General features: G+C 39.4%; 1 protein-coding gene across 1 annotated transcript; it reads right to left on the reverse strand.

Moving 5' to 3' along the window:
* On the reverse strand, nt 1-22777 carry RAB3GAP1 (RAB3 GTPase activating protein catalytic subunit 1). The gene is made up of 24 exons (XM_082764009.1): nt 22593-22777; nt 22440-22495; nt 21145-21220; nt 19722-19854; nt 19382-19460; nt 18565-18684; nt 17833-17998; nt 16947-17046; nt 14604-14685; nt 13772-13840; nt 13295-13368; nt 12675-12767; nt 11457-11626; nt 11158-11256; nt 10675-10847; nt 9683-9737; nt 9025-9402; nt 8525-8662; nt 6961-7188; nt 6365-6461; nt 6172-6275; nt 5955-6070; nt 4814-4916; nt 1-1903 (listed from the first exon to the last, which is right to left on the reverse strand). Exons 1-24 carry the CDS (start codon nt 22608-22610, stop codon nt 1661-1663), a joined length of 2970 nt encoding a protein of 989 aa, XP_082620135.1. The 5' UTR covers nt 22611-22777; the 3' UTR covers nt 1-1660.
* Between the last annotated feature and the right edge of the window lie 589 nt (nt 22778-23366).

Genomic DNA, 23366 nt, shown 5'->3' on the forward strand with positions numbered 1-23366 from the left:
TATTTAACACTTACTCATGCTAAAAGTAGTACCTATTGCTCCTATCTGATCCAGGGTAAGTTCTAGGAAATGCTACTTTATCATGAGTGTAGCGATAATGGTTATTTTGCATTGTTCATGTCACTTTCTCTATGGTTCCTTCAAATAAACCAATGTAATCTTTTAATGTTTTTGTGTTTCTTCCCTGCCCCTTGTATGCTCTCAGGGCAGCAGCAATGCACATCTGTGCACCAATCATTTTTCTGAAAGCATTACCTGTTATACACTTCCAGGTAGAGCTAGATAGAATACACTGAAAAGCTTTCAGCAGTTCTCCTTATCAGAAAATTCTTACTGCTTTACACATTCTTTTTCTCAGTTAAAGATCAGGATGGATAGTGCTGGGACTATTCCATCTTCTATGCAGTGAAACTACTGGACTTTTCCAGCAGCCACAACCACAATGCAAATTTAACTGAGGGACCCATTCTAAGTCCTGGCAGCTCTCCCTGCAGGGCAGGTTTAGGGTAACAGCTGGGAGCCTATTCTGTGAGACAGAACTTCCCTTTCTGTACTTGATACAGTCACAAGCCATTTTGTTCCTACATCAAATTCCACAAGGATGACATTTTAAAAAGTGTTTTGACAAAACCAACACTATTCACCCAAAGAAGCTGAGAACGAATACTAAGTCGAAATTTATTAATGACAACACCGCTGTTCTTACAGTTCACTTTATAAAGTATCTGATCTGACTGATTAAAACACACCGGGATCACTGTAGAGCAGCATTGGCACATACACATCGCAGTGTCCGCATGATATTCAAGGGGGTTAGGTTACAGCATGTGTCATCACATCATGTTAAAGACAGGCTGCATTCAGATGGGCTCTAACGATCACTACGTTGGCTACAGTAAAACACCTCTGTACATGTAATTTACATACAGCTTTGGCCCTTGCATGCAGAGAAGGATATGAAGTATCCCAAAGTAAGTGATCCACTTACAGCTATTAGGGGTATGGTAGCTAATAGCCCCAAATATCCTTAGTTATATTTAGGAGGAGCATCCAAGACAAGATCTTTTTTGGACAACTATTGCAGTGCTAGGAGAGGTAAGCATGAACTAGGATGTACTGTATACTTCAAAAAAAAAATAATCAAGGGTATTTCAGAAGTATTTGCAACATACTGATTAACAAAAAAAATACTGAGCTCAATATTTGTGATTAGCAATAAATACAAATTACTTCATGTTTGCACATCAATTTAAGTAAGCTAATATCATTTTATCATGTCTGATTAAGAACTATAAAGCAGCACGTTTTCCATAAATTTCAACACGAAGTATTTGCATATAGCCCATTAATGTTAATTATTAAACAAGCCTATGCAACAAAATTTGCTCCCTTGGGACAGAGGGGAGAAGCTGAACTTTCTTCCCCAGAGGTCTGAATAAAACTACTTGCACGTCCATGCCAAACCTCCAAGACAGAGTTGCTGCAAGCATTCCTCCCAGCCATCAGTTCTGCTCTGTCCTTGGGACTGCTCCTCTCTGTCACTAATGACAACCGTGCTTTCTCCTCACCACAAGCTGGTAAATCTCTAAGTGATAACTTCCCTGAAGGAAAAGGAATAGCATTCTACTTGTGAAGACACAAGCTACCCCAGCTAGTTACATCAGAAGAACGTTGTGTCCGATGAAAAGGCACCTGCAAGTCGAAAATCTTCTTTTGTAAGCACGCTGTACATGCGCTGGGGCAATGGTTTCGAGTAGGGTGCGGGGCGGGGGACAGTTGTGCGCAAAATAACCTCCCGCCCTGTGGGGGGTGGGAAGTCTGGAACCGTGCCCGTGTTGAGTCTTCGCTCGTCTGATGAACCTGATCTCCTCAGTTCTTCGTCAAGTGGAGGCATTGCAGAAACCTTAAACAAAAGCAGAAGTATAATTGCAGGGCGAGCTGTTTATCAAGAGTGAGATTCAGAAAATAATTCTTAAGAGAAAAAGAGGAAGATTAGAAATGGTAACACATCAGAAGGCTTTACATGTACACAGTGCAAGACACTAATGGGATGTCGAGAAATAAACTGCACACGGTCAAATGGAAGAACCTTCGTATGTGGATGGTAAAGCTCAGCCTAGACTAAACTCCCTGGTTTTTGACAAGTGTGAAGCAAGGGTTTTCACCAGACAAAACAGCCCCTTCTCAGTCAGGGCTCCAGCCTCAGCTTCTTGTGGCTACACACAGCCAAGCCAACCTCCTTTTAGAAGCAACCAGCAAACATCCTGGAGTCTTGATGGAAAGCTACCTGCCTTTCGAACAGCATGCTACTTCCATACTTGCCCCTCATGGCCAAAGAGCAGCTTACTGAGGGTATGTCACAGAGCAGACGGCTGTCACTGCCCTCATTACCCATTGCCTCAGAGCCGGTAAGCAGCAGCGCTGGAGTCTGAACACTGAAGAATGACCAGCATGCTCCAGCTCCTGGCTGCTCCTCAGACAGCCCAAAAGACACTTCCTAATTACACACCGACACGCTAACAGTGCCTGTGTTTAGCTGGCCACAACTCAAGACTGCAGAAGAACCCCAGGATGAGCCTCACACCCATGCTGCTTCCAACCTCTCTCCCCCCAGTCCTCAGGAGCAGGGACCCAGCTCTGCAGCCGGTGACAGAGGGTAAGTCACCAGGGTAAGTGGCAGTTGTTCCTACAAGAACTGTTTAAAGAAACCAACAGAGGATATTCCCTTTGCTACACTCCTTCACAAGTTTCCCTGGTTCTCCCTCCCAGCCCCTCCGTACCTTTGTCCAAAAGTTTTGGTAGTGTTAATAAGCATTGCTATCTCGATAGTTTTGGTGGTATCTGGACTGTGACATCCACCATGTCGTACCGTCCATCAATACCTCCCCCAAAACATCTGGCTGTTTAATAAGCAAAAAACAGTGACAGTAACAGAGATGGGTATGAAGGTGAGGCTATGTATTTCAGCATCAGAAAATTCAGTATTAACTGGAAGAAATGTTTGCGGGTGGGCTGGTTTTCTTTGTTATGCTTATAATTTTTTTTTTTTTCCACTTTCTGATAGGCTCTAAGAAGTCTGTGAATAAGGAAAAACCATTCTGGAAACACAAAATTATTTTTACACTTAATACGTGAACAACAGTATAAACCACATCAGGCTTTGTGCTGTATCTACCAAAAGGTTCAGCTCTATGCAACTAGGGAAGATGAGTGGGAAATGAGGGACAAAGTTGGTTACCTCATCAGAAGATTCAGTCAGCTTGAAAAAGGATGAGAAAAGAACCAATGATGAAAGATAGAAACAAAGGCAAGTCAGAGATGACTTACAAGAGGTTAGAAGGAGACTGTAGGTTTAAGAGATATCATGCACTCTACTTCCAAGAACATGCATTTGCTATCATAATTTTCCTGAGAAAGCTTGAGAATATAACAAGACGTTTTACACAACTCAGAGGAGAGTCCAGAAGCAAAAGCTAATGAACAAAAAAGTCATTCAACTTCTATTTACCGAACAGCTCTCTATCAAAATAATTCACGGCAGATTAAATGTGAGGGTTTTCTGTAGCAAGTGCGCTCCCATCCCACTAAGAAGTCTTAACAGTGACCAGTGACTAGTGAGAGGTACCCAGAAGCTAGCTTTAGTTACTGATGGTTCAAAAGAAACAAACCCATAGACATTACATATATCTTTATCGATTATTAATGTTACAAGCTTGTACTCAACTTCAAAAACATAATACCACGTTACTAAAAGGCAAGTGCCTACGCTTACGGGCACAATCTTAAGCTTTAAAGGGAAGCTGGTAAGTCAGGCTGGCTTACACACTGAGATTTGTATGCTACAGACTCAAGTTCTCCTAAAGGTAAACCAAATGTTCCAATTTTCATTTCTCAGAATAACCAGGGCTGTTTTCAGAATGGTCCTTTTTATGTTGAGTTGCAAAATAGAGATTATTATTAAAAGCATCTGCATCTTAGTTTTTTTGTTGTTGTTGGCTTTTTTTTTTTTTTTTTTTTTTGAAAAACAGCAGTGATATCCAAACAGGATTTCAGGCTTTAAGGTGTCTGTAACATTATGCCACCTTGTTATTAGCAATGCAGTTAAATTTTAATTAGGCAATTTGATGCTATGAATAGGTGAAATTCTGAGAGAAACTGTAGGCTGAGTGCAGTCCAAGAAGTCTGGAAATCAATACTTACCAAGCTAGTTATTAAAAAATACTGCTTAAGAGAAGAAGGGATTATTTATAACAATATGGAAAAGTTTCAAGAAAACAGATGCAACACTGACAGTAAGTAAAGTGAATGTAGAGTTGTACTGGAAAAGGAAGGAACTCTTCCTAAGCACATGAATTTCCATACAACAAAGTATTCCAAATACAAGCCTCAGTCTAAAGAGTTCCTCCTTCTAAAGTATTAAACATTAGAACATGCATTCCTCCATTCCTTTGTGAAACCATCAGCACACTTGATTCTTCTCACTGTGATGTTGCGTATATTGTGCAACGTGAATAAAGCAGAAATTTGTGCTATAGTTCCATTACTGATGTCACCATTTAAGTACGTCAAACACTGAATGGCACACCTAACAGCTTCCTTCAGTGTTTCACATCCCAGATCATCTCTTGTCTCACGAGGTTCTGTTATGGCTAAAATCATGTTGAATATCACACAAAAGAACCACCCCCTTCAATCATATTTATAAAAGTACATGCACATATGGAGACAACATAAACTGCCATCACATGTTAAGCACTGCCTCAAACCATTTGAATCAGAAGCATCAGCAAAGCAGTCAAGAACTCTCTCTTACCCTCTGGGCATTCACGAACAGCTTGTGAATAACGCTGCCAGCAGGTCCTCTTCCTGCACCAAGAACGGACACTTCCGGCTGCTCCAGGAGGCAGTTTACAAATCTGACAGTACAAATTATTGAAAAAAATAAATATATGTATCATGCTTACTGCGTTTTCTAATCGAAAACTAGCGTTGTTTCCTGTGAGGAGACCTCCACCTAGCGTTATTAGCACAGAGTAAGAACTGGCAGACACAGTTCTCTGTTGAAAAAAAAATCTAAGGCAAACAAATGACATTTCCCAGCATCACACAAACACCATCACCTTCACTCCTCTCCCTTTAGCCTAGGCCTCCAGCCCTCAGCCTTCTGTGCTGCCCCCTACCTCATGGCTCCTCCTCTCACGCAAAGCAGCTGTTTTCCCACAGAAGCAGGCTAGAACTGAGTGGAACAAGGCAGCCTCCCAGCTGAGGACAGGAAAGGCAGATTATGCAGCTGTTTTGTTTTAACTCCCCCAGACTGCAGGTCACCCCCTGAAAGGACCTGCTGCCCTCCGTTAATTCACGTGGCAGCCAGGCTCCTAAGGAAGATGGGTAAACTGTAAGGAGCAGGTGGATGTGCCCTGAAGGAGGCTGCAGCCCAGGGAGAGCCCCGCAACTCTCCATGTTCCTCTGCCTAAGCAAAAAGTCAGATGCAGTGAAACGTATTGTCATTTTTCATTCCTATGGTTCCTCAATAATACATTTAAAATCAGTATGGAGAGTAGAATGAGAAAATGCAACTCTGGGCAGCATTTCATTCCATATTATAGAAAACACTAAATTCCTTGTCCTTCCATTTTTACATATATTGCAACAAAGTTGATCGTGTGCACCACTCACTTAACACAAAAATAATGAAATCTCCAGCACCATCAACAGAAAACAAATTTCATTGAAATTATCTGTATCACACGCTTTTAAAGAGATGGTTACTTTGATGGGCATACAGGGTACCCACAAATCACATCTTGGTAGCATAGGAACATGGACACTGAATTTTTACAGCTATTAAGTGTGATTCTTCAGTATCTCTTTATTATCACCACTTTCTGATGTCCTAAAATTTTGAAACTTTTTAAAAAAGGGCATCACAAGAAAAAGGGAAGAAAATCAGTTACCTTTGCAGATCTTCCTTCTCCTCCTCGTTTTCACATTTCTCTACTCCAAATTTTGCTTTCAAAGACCTGGCTCTGGCGATGATAGCTTCCACACTCATAATCTGAGCAATGATTTCCTGCAGGAGTTTAATAAAAACAAAAAATGTTATTTTAGCACTCCCATGAACAGTACACACATCTATCAAGTTTTCAGCTATGGCCAATATAGAAGTCTTACTTCCAGCTTCTTGTCCTCTGGATTTGGAAATCGTAGAACTTTACTGGAATGGGATATTATCTGTTTAATAATCTTCTTAACTGAAGATATATCTTCTAGTACTTCTATTAGGAGAAAAAGAAACAAGCAAGTTCTCATTATTGCATCAGTGTTCAACCTAAAATATCTTAATAATTTATTAAACATTATTTACCTTCTTCCTTTACCTTGAGTACAGCTGCATGGATGATGCAAGACAAGAGATGTCTTGCAAGGTCAGCTGGTTTCTGAACTGCAAGGTAATGAAGCACCTAGAACATTAGAAAATTTAATACATTAGTGCTCCAAACTTCTTCTCAAAGATAAGGTTAAGCACAAAAGACGAGTAGTTACATGAAAGAAGTAACAAGAAGGGAGTATCATTACGAGACAGGAATCAATAGGTAGACCTTACTCAACTCCTAGTGGTTGCTTACAGTCCCAGCAAGTTCGAATGAAACTAAAAATAATCACTAGTTAGGAACATTTAGTTTCCTAACACACAAGTGCTGATACAGATCTATTTACTAATAATTCAAAGAAGTACCTATGTAAAACTGTTTGTAAAGCTACAACCCACACAGTTTTAGATTTTAGATTCCAAACACACTGTTGTATGGCAGCAAGGACTTCTGATTAACTCTAAGCCATTTACGGAACAGTTGAATCACTCAAAGGATATAGTTCTAATCTTGTTGGAAGAAGAAAGGGCTGCTGTAAGGTCTGTACAAGCATTACAGATCAGACTATCACTAGCCACAGAATTTTTACCTTCTCTGCTTCTCTGGTGTCATCGAAGAGTCTCTTCTGCCTCCGTGCTGGGACCGGTTTTGCTGTCTCCCAGGCCTCTACCCACATGTTGCTAGGGATCTTCATTCGGGCGCTCAGCTCACCTTTAATTACCACATTCCCCTTTTCATCAACCACTTCCTCTTCAATGTAATCCCGAGGGGAGTACCACCTCACAAAGTCTTCCAGACAGCAGCCAGGATTAGCTGCCTGGAAAGAAAATGAGATAAAATTTGTACCTGAAAAATCCTACAAAAATGTCATAGCCTGGGTAGGAAGGCAATGTCGTTTATAGGGTGGAGCACAGGCTACAAGCCAGAAACTCTGAGAATTCTGCTTGCAGTCAAACTACAGTACGAAAGAGACCTGGGTGAGGGGAGAAAGTAACTGCAAACTAAGAGAATGCTAGGGAGCAGAAAGTGTGTGTGGAACCCACATCAACACATAATAAAGCTTCCTCTTATTCCCAAAATTCAGTACATTCACGAGTTACTTTGGGCAAGCTCAAAATTTCACTGTTAAGCCAGGCTTCTATCTGGTGCTTTATAAATGCAATGAATATTAATTATCACATATAAGCTTACACCAGAAAAAAAAGGAAACCCAGCCATCTATGCAAGGTACCTATGGGAAGTGCACTTCCCTGTCAAACCACCGTTCTATAGCTCTACTGCAAGGTTTAAGATCACTTGCAGCACAGAAATAAAACTGCTATGTCTATCTAATATGATATGGATTACTGCTAATAAATTGATACTGATGTTATAAATAGCCTGACTGTACAGTGCACCTGCATCCTTTTATTACACAGCCGCACTGCAACATATGCATGCCCACACACACATATATTTCATGACAAAATCTCAAATCCTTTTAGAGTTCTGAAATCCTTTGTTAAAAACAGCTTATGTGCTCTTAGCTCCCTCTACAGAATTCAGCAAAGAAATGAAGCAAGTTACTCAAAACCACAGCTAGTCCAATCCTAATTTAATGAACAGCTGTACAGAACCTTTAAATAGTGATAACTTATTCCTCCTACTAAATAACAAAACATCTTCAGCTGTACTTTGAAGTTGTATCCATCTCTTCTCCAAATTCCAAATACAGAATTGTGAAAATTAATTATTTTGTTTTCTGCACCTTTACCTTTCATCCTTACAAGGTGGTGTGAGGGAGGCACACGTAATTTTGATTCAGAACACTGATGCTCAATTTTCTTCTGACACTTTTGTACAGCCTATCCTGAGTTTTAATTCCCAGTATCAACTGAGTGCATTTTTTCCCATTCTAAAGAAAGCCACACAAGTCAGACTTTGTACAAAGTTACTGGAACATTATGTTATAATTGACGGGATAGCCATAGGTTCTAAAGTGTTCAGTTTTCTCTATAGGTTTTTATTATCAACTTTAAACTATATTAAAACTATTTTGTGGAAGGAAAACAGTAAAACTTGTCATAAAAACCTTCACACTTGTTCAACACAAGCACAAGAAACAATTTAATTAAAAGGAAAGCAGTCTCACAGAATTTTTCAAGTCGTACTACCTTAAAGGACTCCATATCTGAGAGCAAGCAGGCACTCTGCATGCGTGCTCGAAGATGTGCACCTTCTGCCGAGGTCCCTAGTTTTGCCAGCACCTCAGACTGTTCTTCCAACAAATCTTCAGTCATGGGTGCTGGTTCCTGTAACATGGAAAAAGGCAAGCTTACAAATAGTTCTCCTACTCTTAGCCCTTATTAAGGAAAATGTAAGGTAGCCAAGACAATTTAGTTCTTGGTTTAAAAGGGAAAAAAAAAAGTTGGTTTGAGTGAAATTTTGTAAGGAGACACACTCTTAAATAAAACAAGAGCATGTGAGATTTCATTTTAAGCAGCCTCACCAAGTTTTCAAAATGGAAAACAAGCTTTTCAGGCAAAAACCCTTGGCAATTTTAAGTACAAATAAATCTATAACCTTCACGCTATATACAATTTCACAACCCTAGGTATGACTCATACTGCATCAGTCTCACATTGCACACCGGGCTCATCTCTGGCCACCTAACCTGTGTTATCGGGATGTAGAGAGGTTCTCCTGGGTGCAGCAGTGTCAGCTTTCCGTGAGGATGCAGGCGACCTTCTGGTTTTAAGTTCACAGGCTCTTTGCTGCCCTCTTTGGTTCCTCCTTTCTTTCCATTTTCCTGCCCATTTCCTTTCAGATCTTCTGTGTCACTTAGACATTCAAAAAATTCTTCCTCACTGTCACTCCACGATTCCCAAGACTTGCCAACTTCTTTTTCCTTATCAGTCTCCTTTGAGTTATCTCCAGAGTGGTCTGCTCCTTTTCCAGCATCACCAGAAGAACCAGCAGGTGAACGATCAGACACGCTCCCCCTTTTCCCCTCATCTCTTGCTTTCTTTCTTTCAATGCAACAATTTAACATCTAACAAGTTAAAGGAAAAACAACAAGTGCTTAACAATTACTTCTCTTATGGAAACAATGCCACAGAGGACTTGGAGAGTCACTAATAATCTCTTAAAACTCCAAAAGTTATTAATTCAATTGAATTGGTGCTATAACAAAGATTTTCCCAAGAAACGATGTCCAGACCCAAATAATAAAGGATAACTAGATCTACAAACCCAACATATTTAGCTAATAATGGTTATGATTTTGACTGTTTCCCTAGGAGAAAAATCATTCTTAAATTTGGGATATTTACCTGAAGCTTCTGATGCAGTAAACAGCATCTCAGATCTGGAGGGCCATTAGCTAATCTAACAAAAGGTAGAAGCAACTATTATCATTTATGAAGCTGAATCTTTCACACACGCAGTCTTAAATCATACGAAACCCAAGAAAAGGACAAATATCCACACTGAACCCACTCCCACCAGTCAAACTATGCAGCAATTCTGTGGTATCAGGAGACAAGTTATGATTGAACAAGCCCAGAATTTAAACTACTTTTATTTCCTAGAGATCATATCTGGAGCTCAAAGATCATTCACAGCAGTACAATACAGAGACATTCTGCATTTCCTGTCAATTTTCTGTTTGGATGTTAAAAGAGTAACTGTTTTCAAGCAACAAATTAAGCACCTTTGACCCCACTTTAAAACTGTTCACATTCCATTTTATTTGTTAGTGTACCCATTTCAAAGTACAAACTAATGAGTAAGTGGCCAGTCCAACCCACAAAAAAATAAAAGGAACTGATACATTTACTCTACACTGATACCTCCTCCTGACAGAGCCCTTCATTTGGTCTGCAACAAGCAGGGAAGGGTGTGGATAGGTGAGACAGCACAAACTGCCCAATAAGGCTACTATACCAGCAGGAACTTGGAACTGCTCCCTTGGAAAAGTGGTGAAACCACCACGAAGAAAAGGTATTTCAGATTATATTATCTCCTTCTTTTTTATTTCATGATAGACTGGAAGCTAAGCATTTGCATAAGCTTCTTTTTCCTCCTTCATATAATCTTTAACTTGAGCTTCCTACAGACATCTCGAAGATCAATGGAGGGCACAGACACTTCCTCACCTCTCTTGCCTTTCTTGCTTTAGGGAAGAAAGGTAATAAAAACGGAAGATAGCATTTGAAAGCAAACAAATAAATAAATATAAATATTGGCATATTTCAAAGCCACAGTGAACTTGCTCTGTTCCTGAAATGACATTTTCTATGACACAACAACAAACAAATCTTACCCTGGGATAAGGTAGTTGTTTTCCCATCTGTAGCGCATTTCTAACACAAATTCTTGCCAAAGATGTGCCACTCCTTTTACTCCTCCGTGGTAGAAGTTTATCATACAAAGGCATAAAGCTAGTTTGTACGTCAGACTATCAGAAGGAGCAGATTTAAACTGACTGAAGAGATTCTACACAAAAAATAAAAGAAAGCAAGAAATGTAGAACCAATGGCATTTTCTCCAAAACCATACCATCTGTGTCCTGTTTGTCAATACAACTGGCTAACTAATGCTTTAAGCCTATAAGGTACCAAAAATGAGCCTTTGGAAGGAAAAAAATAAATAAGGAAAACCACCACCTACAAACATTCACTATTTTCTACCTGGAGATTCCACAAAGATAATCTTATCTATTAGAAGGCAACCACAGCAAAGTCTGTATTAACACACACTAAAAATTGTGCATTCCCTCTCTCAAGTGTCAGTCAGTAAAACTCACATAATCTTCATTCTCTGGAGGAGGATTGTTCCCTGATGAAGGGCTAGTTCCACTTTCAACTCCATCTGCAAGCTTTTCAGCAGCATCAGGAAATAAGAACTTGAAGAAACAAAAACAAAAATTCAAACTTGCACCAGTAACAACTTAGGCTGTGTTTCAAGAAGCTGATCAATGGTAATTCAAAAATGGAACTGACATCTGAAACTTTTTTAATTGCAATTCTGCTATAAACCAAATGTGTCAGTGCAAGCAGGAAATATAATTTTTATGAATCTGGTGTGCACCGGTAGCTCACTTACCAGAAGAATAGTGTTCAGAACTTCATTGTTCAAAGGTGATTCATCTACACCTCTGTGTTTGCGAATCTTTTTCTTTGCACTGTGAACCATATTTGTGACTGATAACTTATGGATCGGAACAGGTGCTGGCTCTGTGAGCTTCGACAAAGCATGAGTAATATCAGCAACCTCTGTAACATTAAAAAAGGAAAAAAAAAAAAAAAAAAAGAAAGAAACAGCTCTTATAGTTTGTGTGTCATATTCAGCCTATGCATCTTGTATTGATTTTTAACACTCTATACCCTTGTGCTTTCATTGTTGATCCTCAATACTCACTGTTCTTAGCCACAAAGACATAAAGCACAACCAGGAGTCACAAATCAACCGCCTTGATTTATTTTTCTGAACGAAGACTAGACTGGGTTGGCTGCAGGTAGTGCCTGCCACCTGCTGCAAGCACTGCATACTTGCAGACAGGCAGTGTATCAGCAAAAAGCCTGCTATAAAGCCACTGTATAAACTTCATTTACACGCAGCAAAAAGAGAATATGTTGAAGTTAAAGACTAATCAAACGTATGCTGAAGCTTTAGATTAGCCTTATGTAAATCCTGTTTTATCACTATATATGACCATATGTGGTCTATGCATATTCTGTTCTAGAGTCTTCAGGGAACCCAAACAAGATGATTTTTTTCCAGACAAAATTGTTGCTGGTAAACTTTGGAACTTCTTTTATAATAAAATGAATTACATTGTTAGGAAGAATTAAAACAAATTTAAGTGAATAATTACAGCAGCCTGGAAAACCTCATCTTGGCAAATGTTTCAAGGATATTAGAGGACAGACTCTCAAACAGTTTAAACTGGCTGTTAAAAACATAGAACATGGTACTTCAAAAGGTAGAAAAAAGTTATGAAAATAAGAAACCATGAAGTAATAGTCAAAAAAACCTCTTGTACATACTAGTACAATGTCAAGTCTAGTTCTCCAATTAAAAAATATCCGTGACACAGGAATTTGTCCTCGGGGACTTTGGCAGTTAGGCTCGCCAAGAATTCTTGAGAAATGGTACCAGGCAGCACTGACCGGAAAACTCAGAAATGTTCCAGTAAGTGCCTAAGAGTAACAAGTAAAAAATGCTAGAGAATCTGAAGTCAGGAAAAGAGGGGTAAGAAAGGCAAAATTTGTGAAACATCTAAATACAAAGTAACACAAGTCAACAAGATTTTAGTGTTACCTTTTCCATCCTCTTCAAACGCAGACCTTCCAAGTATCTCATCGGTTGACTCCTTCCGACGGCAAAGCTTAAAGAATTCATTAAGAAAGTCACCTGTAAGAGACACAAAGTTTCTGAACCACTACAATTAAAACGTCATTGAACAATAAACTAAATCTCAAAGTAATTCTTGAAGGATGATAAATTCTCTCTTAGTCTGCATGAACATTATAATCTGTTCTGAAGCACAAACATCTCTAAATCACATAATTAAAGCCTCAGGAAATGCATAGCTAAACAGCTATCGGCCACCGCTCCACAGCACAGTCCTGCATGCAGCTTAATCCATTTCTTCACCCCTTTCCTCCACAAGCTCAAAGGTCAGGATGGGCAATAGTACTGTTCTCCAGGCTTATCAATGCTGTCACAGACAGATCGATCCAGCTAAGGAAATTGATATACACACACAGTGCTTAATGCAAGCTTGTTTTCTTGGAAAAAGAAGCCCATAATATAGTCCACTCAAAGAAATGAGGGGAGTGAGGAAACAGAGGTCATCCGGTAATCTACCATTCAGTTCTAAACTCAAGTCTTAATAGCCTAAAAGCTATAGTAGAAGATTGGAAATTCAGTTATCTTACCTAATAGACACTGAGGATTATCTGCTTTTCTGATTCTCACAGACCACTGTGGTGCTTGAATAGGATCCAGGTCACTAAAAAAAAATAAAAATAGAAAAAAAGGTAATTCTGTCACCATAGGTATGCAAGAGATGAGTATCAAATTACACCACATTACACGGAAGAATATGACAAACATTATGACATTCAAGCAATGTCCTTGTTTCATCAACATAATTAACAAGAATAAGAATTGTAAGCAGAATTCAGCTCAACTTTAGTACACATTAAAAGAAAGTAATTTTACACGTCAAAAACTCATTTCTGCATTAATTAAATCAGTAGACAGCAATTATTTTTTTCCTTTCTGAAATATCAGTATATATTGTTCCTACTCTTTAGAAAGCTTAACAAAAAACATGGGAATGGGGTAACTAAAATGCAGTAGTTAACAAGGCAGTACACAGGTAGATACTGCAGTTCAAGCAAAATACTTACGAGTAAACATCATTGTCGACAATTATACCTTCTGTTAGGTGAGGCCATGTGGTAGCCAAGTGGAGCTCACTGAAACAGAACAAGATTTTAGACTCCATCACAGTTAAGATCTTGACATACATGACAACTCATATTTAAATTCCTATACATATTTTGCAGCTAAGTCCAGAAGCGTGCATGTTTTCCTCGCTGTATACGTTCCTTTGGTTATTCTAAAGCATGTCACCCAGCATTACACTGAACCTTAGTGGTAGCTGGCACGCAGAACTCTTTCAACACTCCTCTCCATTATATCCTAGGTATCCCAGTACAGAAAAAATAAAAATTTTCATAAATTTCCTACAGCATTAAATACTAATGCATTAAATGACTCCTTGATTTGTTGAGTGGTGATGGGCATTCAGAAGAGGGTGTTAGAGGGATTTTAATAACTCAGTTACTAGACCCTCTCATTTTAAGTTTCCCACAAATGTCGTAGTACAAGAAAAAAACAAGTCCAACTGCTGAATGAAAGTACATCATTTTTAAGGTTTATCTCCATTTAAGGTACACTTCAACATAGTAATTTCAGAGACAAACTGAGTACTCTAAAAGTTTATGGTGAAACACTTACAAGCCAGAACTCTGAATACACAGCTTTGGTATTATTTGTGATTAGAGCAAGTACTTGAATAACAAAACCTTCTATTAGTGACATAATAAGTGAGATGCAGGCAAAGCTCAGACTTCAAATAACACACATTTAAGTCCTCTACTAAGGAGGTTATAAAAAACTGTTTTTTTTTGTTGTTGTTGTTTTGTTTTGTTTTGTTTTTTTAAACTCTTATCTTACCTAATAGGGTCCTCACAGGCACCAAACGGTAACTTCCCAAACTCAAGACCTCCAACTTCTCCCCCAACTAGTGCATCTATATCTGAAGACAGATCAATACAGAATTTGTGGAGTATTTTAAGAAGCACAACATTTTAATTTGATAGGAAAAAGATCACAGTATGTAAGCTCATCAGAAACAAGCTGAACAGCTAAGGTTACAGAGATATGAAGATGTAATCTTAGCACAAAGCCAAAGTAGTTGTTTCCAACAGAAACCAGGAATTAATCTTGAAACTGGACAATAAAAGCCACAGACAAAACTCTTGTCGCTTGTGTTGAACAAATGTTATTCCATTTATGCAGGAACAGATGACTATAAAGCTATAAAGGTATCCTTAAGAAGTCTATGTCCACAAAAGAACAAACAGACACAAATTTGTCATGAAATGATTTATGCAAGAGATCAGTTCCAGGCAGAAAAGAGAGACTCTGGAAAATCAACTCTGCAGGAGTGAGAAACCAACTACTTTGAAAATGTTGTTTGAAAATTTTATGGAAAGAATTTGTTGTCTGCTGCAGTTAAAGCCTTAACCCAATGATGTGGGCGATTCCTTTTACCACAAAAATAAATAAATAAATAAAATAAAAAAAAAGCTAAAGATGCCTCCCAGCATCCCCAACCACTTCCCACGTTATACATTTTAAAGACAAAACAAACATCGACACTCTTTCCCGATCAAAAATTTAAATGGGTAATAACGTATTGTAAAGACATTGTAATAATGTTATTACAACCTCTGATCCTTAATTTCAAATGCATCTGATAAATTATTTGCATACAAAACAGAGGAATTAGAACAGACAAAGTATTTGAATAAATTAATTAAGTTATTTCTCCAACTTTCTTCTTCAGAGAAGATAAAGTACATATTCAAATTCTTTGGCTTTATTTGAGAATAACTAGTTGAGTGGTTGAGGGCAATAAATTCCTGGTCTAGTTATTCACAAAGAAGATATAACCACAACTGCATGTAGCAACAGCAGTAAAAACGTTGTTTGTCTCAAGATTCTGCAATACACTATGTTACGCCTGGTTCTTTATCCAGAAACTTCTAGAAAAGTAGAGTTTATTTAACCTGCTTAAAGCAAGAGACATGACCAGAGTAGCATGATTCATTGCTACTCTATAGGGATCCTTCAAAACACATCTGTGCATCTGTGATTTTTTTTTTTAAGCAAATAAAAGTCAAATAATTAGCAACCAGACTGATGTCATACAGGTTCTGTCCCTCTAAGTACACCCTAAATACTTCATCCTGTTATGCAAACCTACTACCAAGCTAAGAATAGATCTTGGGCCTTTTAATTGCTCACCTTGTGCCTAAAATACCACGTTACTAATAAAAACACATGTTGAGAAGGAACTAACCTACCTTTTTCCTATAGATTTGCTTAACTTTGAGCCAGAAGTTTATAATTTACTTCCTGATGCTATCTCTATATGAATAGGTCTGTTAAGAGCAAATCCTTGGAGCCCAAGAAAACGTTACCACCAAGCAAGCTTGTAAGAGTTCACTGTGAGATTACCAAGTGAGTAAACTAGCACAGATTTTTCTAAAGAGCATTACTGTTGCATAAACTTATCAAGTCTGGTATACGTACTTTAGGTTTAAGACTACACGTTACTTTTCTTCTTTCCTTCCTTTCCTAAGACCTCCTATAGTAAAAAGCTTGATCAGCACTTTTTCCTATACAAAAAGAATGCATCAACTACTTAGCTTACTTAACACTGTGGACTTTTTAAATTCAAAGTTTAAATGAACATAGAAAAGATGTTTCCTGTTTCATTGTTAGTAGAGATAAATAGGTAAATAATGAAGCACTAAAATCAGTTATTTTACTGAAATTATTGTAAATAATTTCAATAAAATTTCAATAGTTCAATAAATTCAAAATTTCAATAATTTCAATAAAATAATTTCAATAAAATTTCAGTACTAGTGCGAAGTATTAGCATCTATCAAAACCTAAATCCAACCGTTTCCCTGTGGAGCCCAGGGCAGAATTCTTTACAGATCTATAGACAGTCACCCATTTCTCTTCCAATAGACCCTGCAGTTTTAGAAGCATCACAAGCTGTATCTCTGAATTCTAATGAAAAAAAAAAAAGTATATTTCTAACCCATGATTTCAGAGGAGCTTTAGATTTACTAGCTCATCACAGAGAGTTGTAACTAAAGCGTTTTGTAGTAATGCAGAAAACAATGTTTAATTCCTCTGGCAAAATACACAAACATTTTCTTTAGCATTAACTAATTGTTTATCTTAAAACAAGTTATTCTGTGGACACAAAACTCTCACCTGGTGGCTGCTGCGGCCAGAAATACTGTTGCCAGTCTTGAAGCACGTATGTAAGCCGAATGGCCATGCTAACTGGAGGCAGTGGCATTAGTGGGCATCCCTTGAAAACATTAAAGGAAAAATTAAGTGTAAAGAATACATCTTCTACAATATCCTTGAACAGAACCTAAGTTATGACAGTTTGTATTATAGCTAATTTTATCTGAACTACAACAACGCAAGAATTACTAATAAAGTCTTTGCTCAACAAGACACTCATTGCAAAACTAAGCTTATAAGCTTTCTAAAACCTATGCAACATTTACATGCTCCATTTAACTGTTTATTCACAAGTAACTCTAATCTAGAATATGTTAGATTTTCAATAAGGACTTCTCTCAGTGTTTTGATGAGACTGCTGACTACCAGTATCAGTTGTGAAGTGTTGCAGTCCCCCATACTCCTCTATAGAAGTCCACTTAGACTTCTCAGATTTCCATCATGTTTTTCTTCCCTCTTAATTTATTGGTTGGGTGCAGGAACAACAAAGTATCAGAATAAAAATTGCACCCCAACCTTTCTCTCTCTTTTCAAAGAGGAAATAGTGTTTGCTTGAAGGAAATTGAGAAGAGACTTATTACAAGTAAACTGCAAAACAGAAACATTCTTTCACATGCCCTGTGGAAAATAAAGACAGAAGAATGAAATAAAAAATTATGTTTTGTTGCTCAGTTGTACTTTCTACTACTAGACACAGAGTAGCAATATCTGGAAGGAGACTTTGTTGGTATTGGCAGTGTGAGTCTTACCCTTGCAAAATAAATCCCTAGAAGACAGAAGTGAACGTACAGCAATCAGGTAATAGAATTATTCTTAGTATCAGGCGTACACATACAGATGCACTTACAATCTTGGACTTGAAGATATCCAGCAATCCTGATAAGTGAGTGTACTGATTTGGCACTTTGCGAAGGTGAACCATTTCAAAGTCAGTTCGAACTCCTGGACCTTGGCATTCTCCAACATACATTCGTCGCCATTTCTGATGTATTTGCACAAATAACGGTACCTGACTATAAAACATATTTCAGATTATTTAAAATGTCATGATATCTCATAGCCTTTTGAACTAGCTAAAAAAATTTGGAATATCATATTTTTGGAATACGTTTTCTTAGTGGAACACAAAATGCTGAATATGAATCATAGAAAAATATTAATTTCATCATTACATGGAATGCCTAACAAATTGTTGTGTCATAAACACAAACACAAAAGCGTATCAGTGGTTAATTTTTAGTCTAAGTATTTTTGAGGAATATGATAAGTTACTGTTACAACACAGATAAGAAAGCTTCTTCCAGAGTTTATGCTCTGTATGCCAATTATTCGAATAACTTGCATCAGTTTTTAAAGACTTGGAGGTTTTTAAATAACAATGAATATAAACATACTGAATCAATCATTTTATAGTTACCATGGGAAGACTGTTTTTTAATTTTTTTTTTTTTTTTTTAAACATCATGGTGCAAATACAACAAACTCAGAATGTAATTCGCTAATAAATTAATACTTTTTCCTAAAAATATAAGTATAGTAGTTCATCTTGACGTGCTAAAAAGTTTAGGCTTTCACTTACCAGCCAGTGTTGCCCAATGCAATAGAAACAGAACTCAGCAGAAGGTTACATTTGGATTCACTAAGAACTGCATCATTATTTGCAGCTGGAGCAATAACCACAAACTCCCGCAAGCCATACCTTGGAGGGGGTGAGAAGGAAAAACAAAAAAAACACTTGACTTTTCTATTTTCTAGTAAATCAGCTTAAACACAGAATTGTTAGAAATATTATGATCTGAATAATGGAATTGCCACCAACCAACTGTGAATCTGTTATTTGGACGTGAGACCCTCTTTCAGAGAGGTCAAGAAGTGACTGAATATGTAGCACTGCAGATTCTCACATCAGTAACTACAGGCATTCACAAGCATTCAAACACTATTAAAGTAGCATGACGATTTCCAGATCTATCAGTTCTGAGTTTATTACTTAAGTTAATAATAACTGTAATTATTTATACTTTAAAACAATCTCTTGAAGAATACAATAATCTGCTACAGATTTGCTTTATTAAGAAGTATTTGGTTGTTATTACAGTTTTTTCCTCTCTTAAGGTGCTAAAGCTTTGTTTTTGAGAATCCATCTAAATTTCACACATGTTAAAGCCTGATTAGTCTAAGAAATTCAGAAAAAATATTTTGGAAAGACTGTGGGTTTTTTTGTTTGTTTTGTTTTGTTTTCAGCTCTTTATTGCATCCCATACAAAGAACCATTTTCCTTAAGCTTTAACACCGGATGGAAAAAAAAAAAAAAAAAAAAAAAAAAGATTTTGTCAGCATCAAAGATTTTTCAATTGCTATGTTTATTTAGGGAAGAAGAGAGGCAGCATACATACCATCTTACCAGACAGTGAGCTCTAGGAGGAAAGTCGTTGTTCATGCACAACAAGTCCTGCATAGGCAGAGGAAGGGCATCTGCAAAACAAATTGATACATAAGAGCATCAGTGTCCATTCAGCTACCTTACAATTTACTTCTTTAGCAGTTTGTAAATTCTTTAGCATTTGTCCAATGTAAAACACTGAAATCAGAGATGTCAGATCCCACCCATCAGACACCTCAAAAGTCCACACAGATTCAAATCAATGCACTATGAATTCCACATTTTGAAATTGTCTTCTGTCATATCCTTATGCCAGTGACATAATTCAGATGCAAAAGAGAACTGTAAGCTACCTTCTGCAGGTTCTTCTTTCCCATCTCTGTCACTGGGTTCTTGTACAAGATAATGATGGGTAACTGAGAATTTGAAGTCTGCAAATGAAATTTCATCTGATTTCTCTTCCCATGTTCCTGTGGTATATATACCCTATAGATTAAAAAAAAAAAACACAAACACACACACAAAGCTTTTGTTTCATCACATAAATTTAGGTTAACATTCATGAACTTTACAAAATATACTGCCTAAACAATCTATAACATTTGTCCACCTTTTTCTGCTACCGTTTTATTCTACATAGCAAGGCATGGTTTAAAGATATATAAAGATGATTCTCAAAACACTTCATACTAAAGGTACCTGAATGTTAAAATCCACGTTACTAATAATGTTCATTTCAAGGAAATCTTGTCCCCCACAAAATCTTGAGATTTATAAGGCAATAAAGAGGTAAATATTTCCCCTCACATGAAGGGAACTACACATCTTAAGCATCTGCACCCCCTACCTGTCAACCCTACCACTCTATGCAAATGCTTCTTTAGTATTTACTTTGAACATGCTTTCACTGATAAATGATTACGTATCTAAAACCTGCAAAACTTCTGTGAGGATAATTAAATTTTAAGCAACAATACTACATGTGAGGATACATAAGGGGGAAAAAAATAAACGGCACTGTACAGAATTTTACAGCTGCTAGTAAACTAAGCAAATTGGACAACCACCCTTTGTAAAGAGTGTCTTCTCACTGGAAAGCAAAAAGAGAGGTCTGGTCTAGAAAACAAAATATGTATGAATACACTGACAGATAAAATAGCGAACTAGTTCTCAACCCTAAATATTAATTCTGAATAGTTTGTATCATGACTAAAATTAAGTATCATAAAACTCGCCTGGAAACATGGCAACCATTCAAACCAAAACAGCTAATTTTATTCACAATAACAAGCATATTCTATTTATGTATTTAAATATTCTAATATGCAGAAGAGCTCGATAATTTCCTGTATGTTTTAAAAGACTGAAGAAGCACCACAAAGGCTCTAATTAGACTTTGGGAAAAAAAAATAATCTCTCTGATCTATGAAACATACTGAGTCACCAGAAACTCAATGAAAACCTCAACCATAAGTATGTGAGGTGTGACGAAGGCATGAGGTCAGGCAAAAAGAAACTCCTTGAGAATTTCAAACAGCTTGAACTGTATTTCCAGACTGAAAACTGGCAATAAAAAAAAGGAAAAAAGGAGACCATTTTCCAGACAACCCACCAACAGACTTACAGCACTTGTTCATCCAGTAGCCAGCTTTACAAGTGAAATTCCCAATATAAATCATTACCTGCCACACTTACATAAATGACAGCACATGTAAACACATCCATATGGATTGCTAGTTAAGAATTCTAACAGAACATCTGGAAGCAGCAACTGACCTTTTCTAGAGGTTTGCCTGAAGAAATCCCAATAAGTTTCCAGTCATTCAATACTTCTTCTATTTTTGAAATGAATCTAGTAGGAAGGGGAAAAGTCATTATTTCCTGAAGACTTGTTCAGCTTGCACTGTAATTCAGCTCCCTAAAGCAGCCAGTATGTTGTCCTACTATGGAATACCTTAAAAAAAACACCAAGTATCACAACAGGAACAGAACCACTTCCTTGTATGAATGAAGTGGTACTTCTAAGTTTACATTGCAGATTATAGTTATTTTTAGCAATTGCTATGAACATGCTTTGAGTGATTATAAAATCTCGCTTATTTTAGTCTGGTACTGCAGCAGATTGGTTTTAAGAAAATATTCCCCTATTTCACTGTTGACAGAAAGAATAAATGTTTGACACATAATTGTAATTGAAATTCAGATTTAAAGACAGTGCTTAAAATCTTTGTCTGCTTCTGTCATAGTCATTATTACCAATTCAGACATTTTAAGAAACAGGGGTCAGCCTCTTCTTGCAAATAACTAGTGAAAGGACTAGAGCGAACGGCCTCAAGTTGCGCTAGGAGAGGCTCAGGTTGGAAATTAGGAGATATTTCTTCTCAGAAAGAATGGTTAGGTATTGGGACTGGTTGCCCAGGGAGGTGGTGGAGTCACCGTCCCCTGGGGTGTTCAAGGAAAGGCTGGACGTGGTGCTTGGGGACATGGGTTAGTGGGTGACACCGGTGGTAGGGGAGCGGTTGGACCAGATGATCTTGGAGGCCTTTTCTAACCTTAATGATTCCAGGATTTCTATGAAATAGTACGCCAAGAATGCAAGAGCAATCTGCACCTTAAATTTTCTTCTAACTTTTGAGGGCTTCATCTGAGACAACTACATTATTAATACAACATAAAAACCCACAGAGCTCTTCCAGATGTTTATTCCGATCCCCTTCAAACAGACATTAAGCCAGATCTTTCGCTAAGCTCAGGAAGGGCTTGGCTCGATCCTCTTAGCCTGCCGAGCAGTACCACCAGCAGGCACTGTCCCGGTCCCCCTGCCCCTGGCGCTGCGTTAACCCCGATGATGGGGCACAGACACCTTCTGGGGCCGCCTAAGTTCACCTAACAACAAAACAAGGCCACGGAGTAGCTGAAAACTTGGAAAAACTGCGCCCGAAGCCGCCAGAAAGGCGGCCGGGCCGCGAAGGAGACGAACGGTCCCGGCGGCGCCTGCCAGCCCTCAGAGCCCCCCGGAGCCCCGGCAGGAGCCGCGCAGCCCCTCTCCCCGGTCCCGCAGCAGCACGTACCGCTCCCACTCGGAGGCGGTGGTGAAATCCGTGATCTCGAACACCTCCGACTCGGGCTGTGGGGAGAGAGGGGCAGGCGGTGAGCGGGGAGGCGGCGGCTGAGGCACCGAGGGGAGGCAGAGGGAAGGGAGCGGGGGGAGGGTTAACGCTCACCTCGCTGTCCGCCGCCATTTTGCGACGCTGCCCGGCCCCCCGCCCTGCCTGCTGCGGCTGACGGGAAGGCGGCGCCGGGCTCTCCGCCCGCTCCTCGCCTCATCACGGGGCCGCCCCGGCTCGCTTCGCCCTGCCCCGGGAGGCGGCACCGGCCGCGGAGCTGCGGTGCCTCAGGGCTACTCCTCCCGGGCGTCCTGTATCAAAGCTGGGCTCGCCCGCCGAAGCTCCCCGGCTCCCTCAGGGCCGGCCTGAGAGGGCACACAAAATGGCTGCCCGGCCGGCCGCCCACCCGCTTGGGCGTCGCAGCTTGTCCCCATGGGGCCGGCTGGACCTGGGGGCGGACGAGGCGGTCGGCCAGGAGCCGAGCTGCCCCCTGTGCCCGGTGTCGCGGTCCTCAAGAAAACAGAGCGAGCCCTAAGTCCCCGGGTGTCGGGGCACGGAACCTCCGGGCGCCTCTCACAGCAGCTCCCCCCAAAATCCCCTCACACCATCATCCCCCGAGCCCCTCTCACACCATTTTCTCCCCACTCCCCCTCAGCTCGCCCTAAGCCCGGAATCCCCACAGCCGGCCCTGCCCCAAGCAGCGCCTCCCAGCCCGGTTCCCGGCCCGCAGCCGGAGTTCCCCCGGCAACGCCGTGTAAACGCACCCGCCCGTCTCCGCCGGAGCGGCACGCAGCGAAGGGCTCGGGCCGTGAGGCTGGGGTTTGGATGTGGTGCCGCCCGGCCAAGGGGCACGGCTGCCAGCTGGGGATGCCCTGCGGCTCCTGGGCGGGT

The sequence above is a fragment of the Aythya marila genome (genome assembly GCF_965140915.1).
Source record: "Aythya marila genome assembly, chromosome: 6".
Lineage (NCBI taxonomy): Eukaryota > Metazoa > Chordata > Aves > Anseriformes > Anatidae > Aythya > Aythya marila.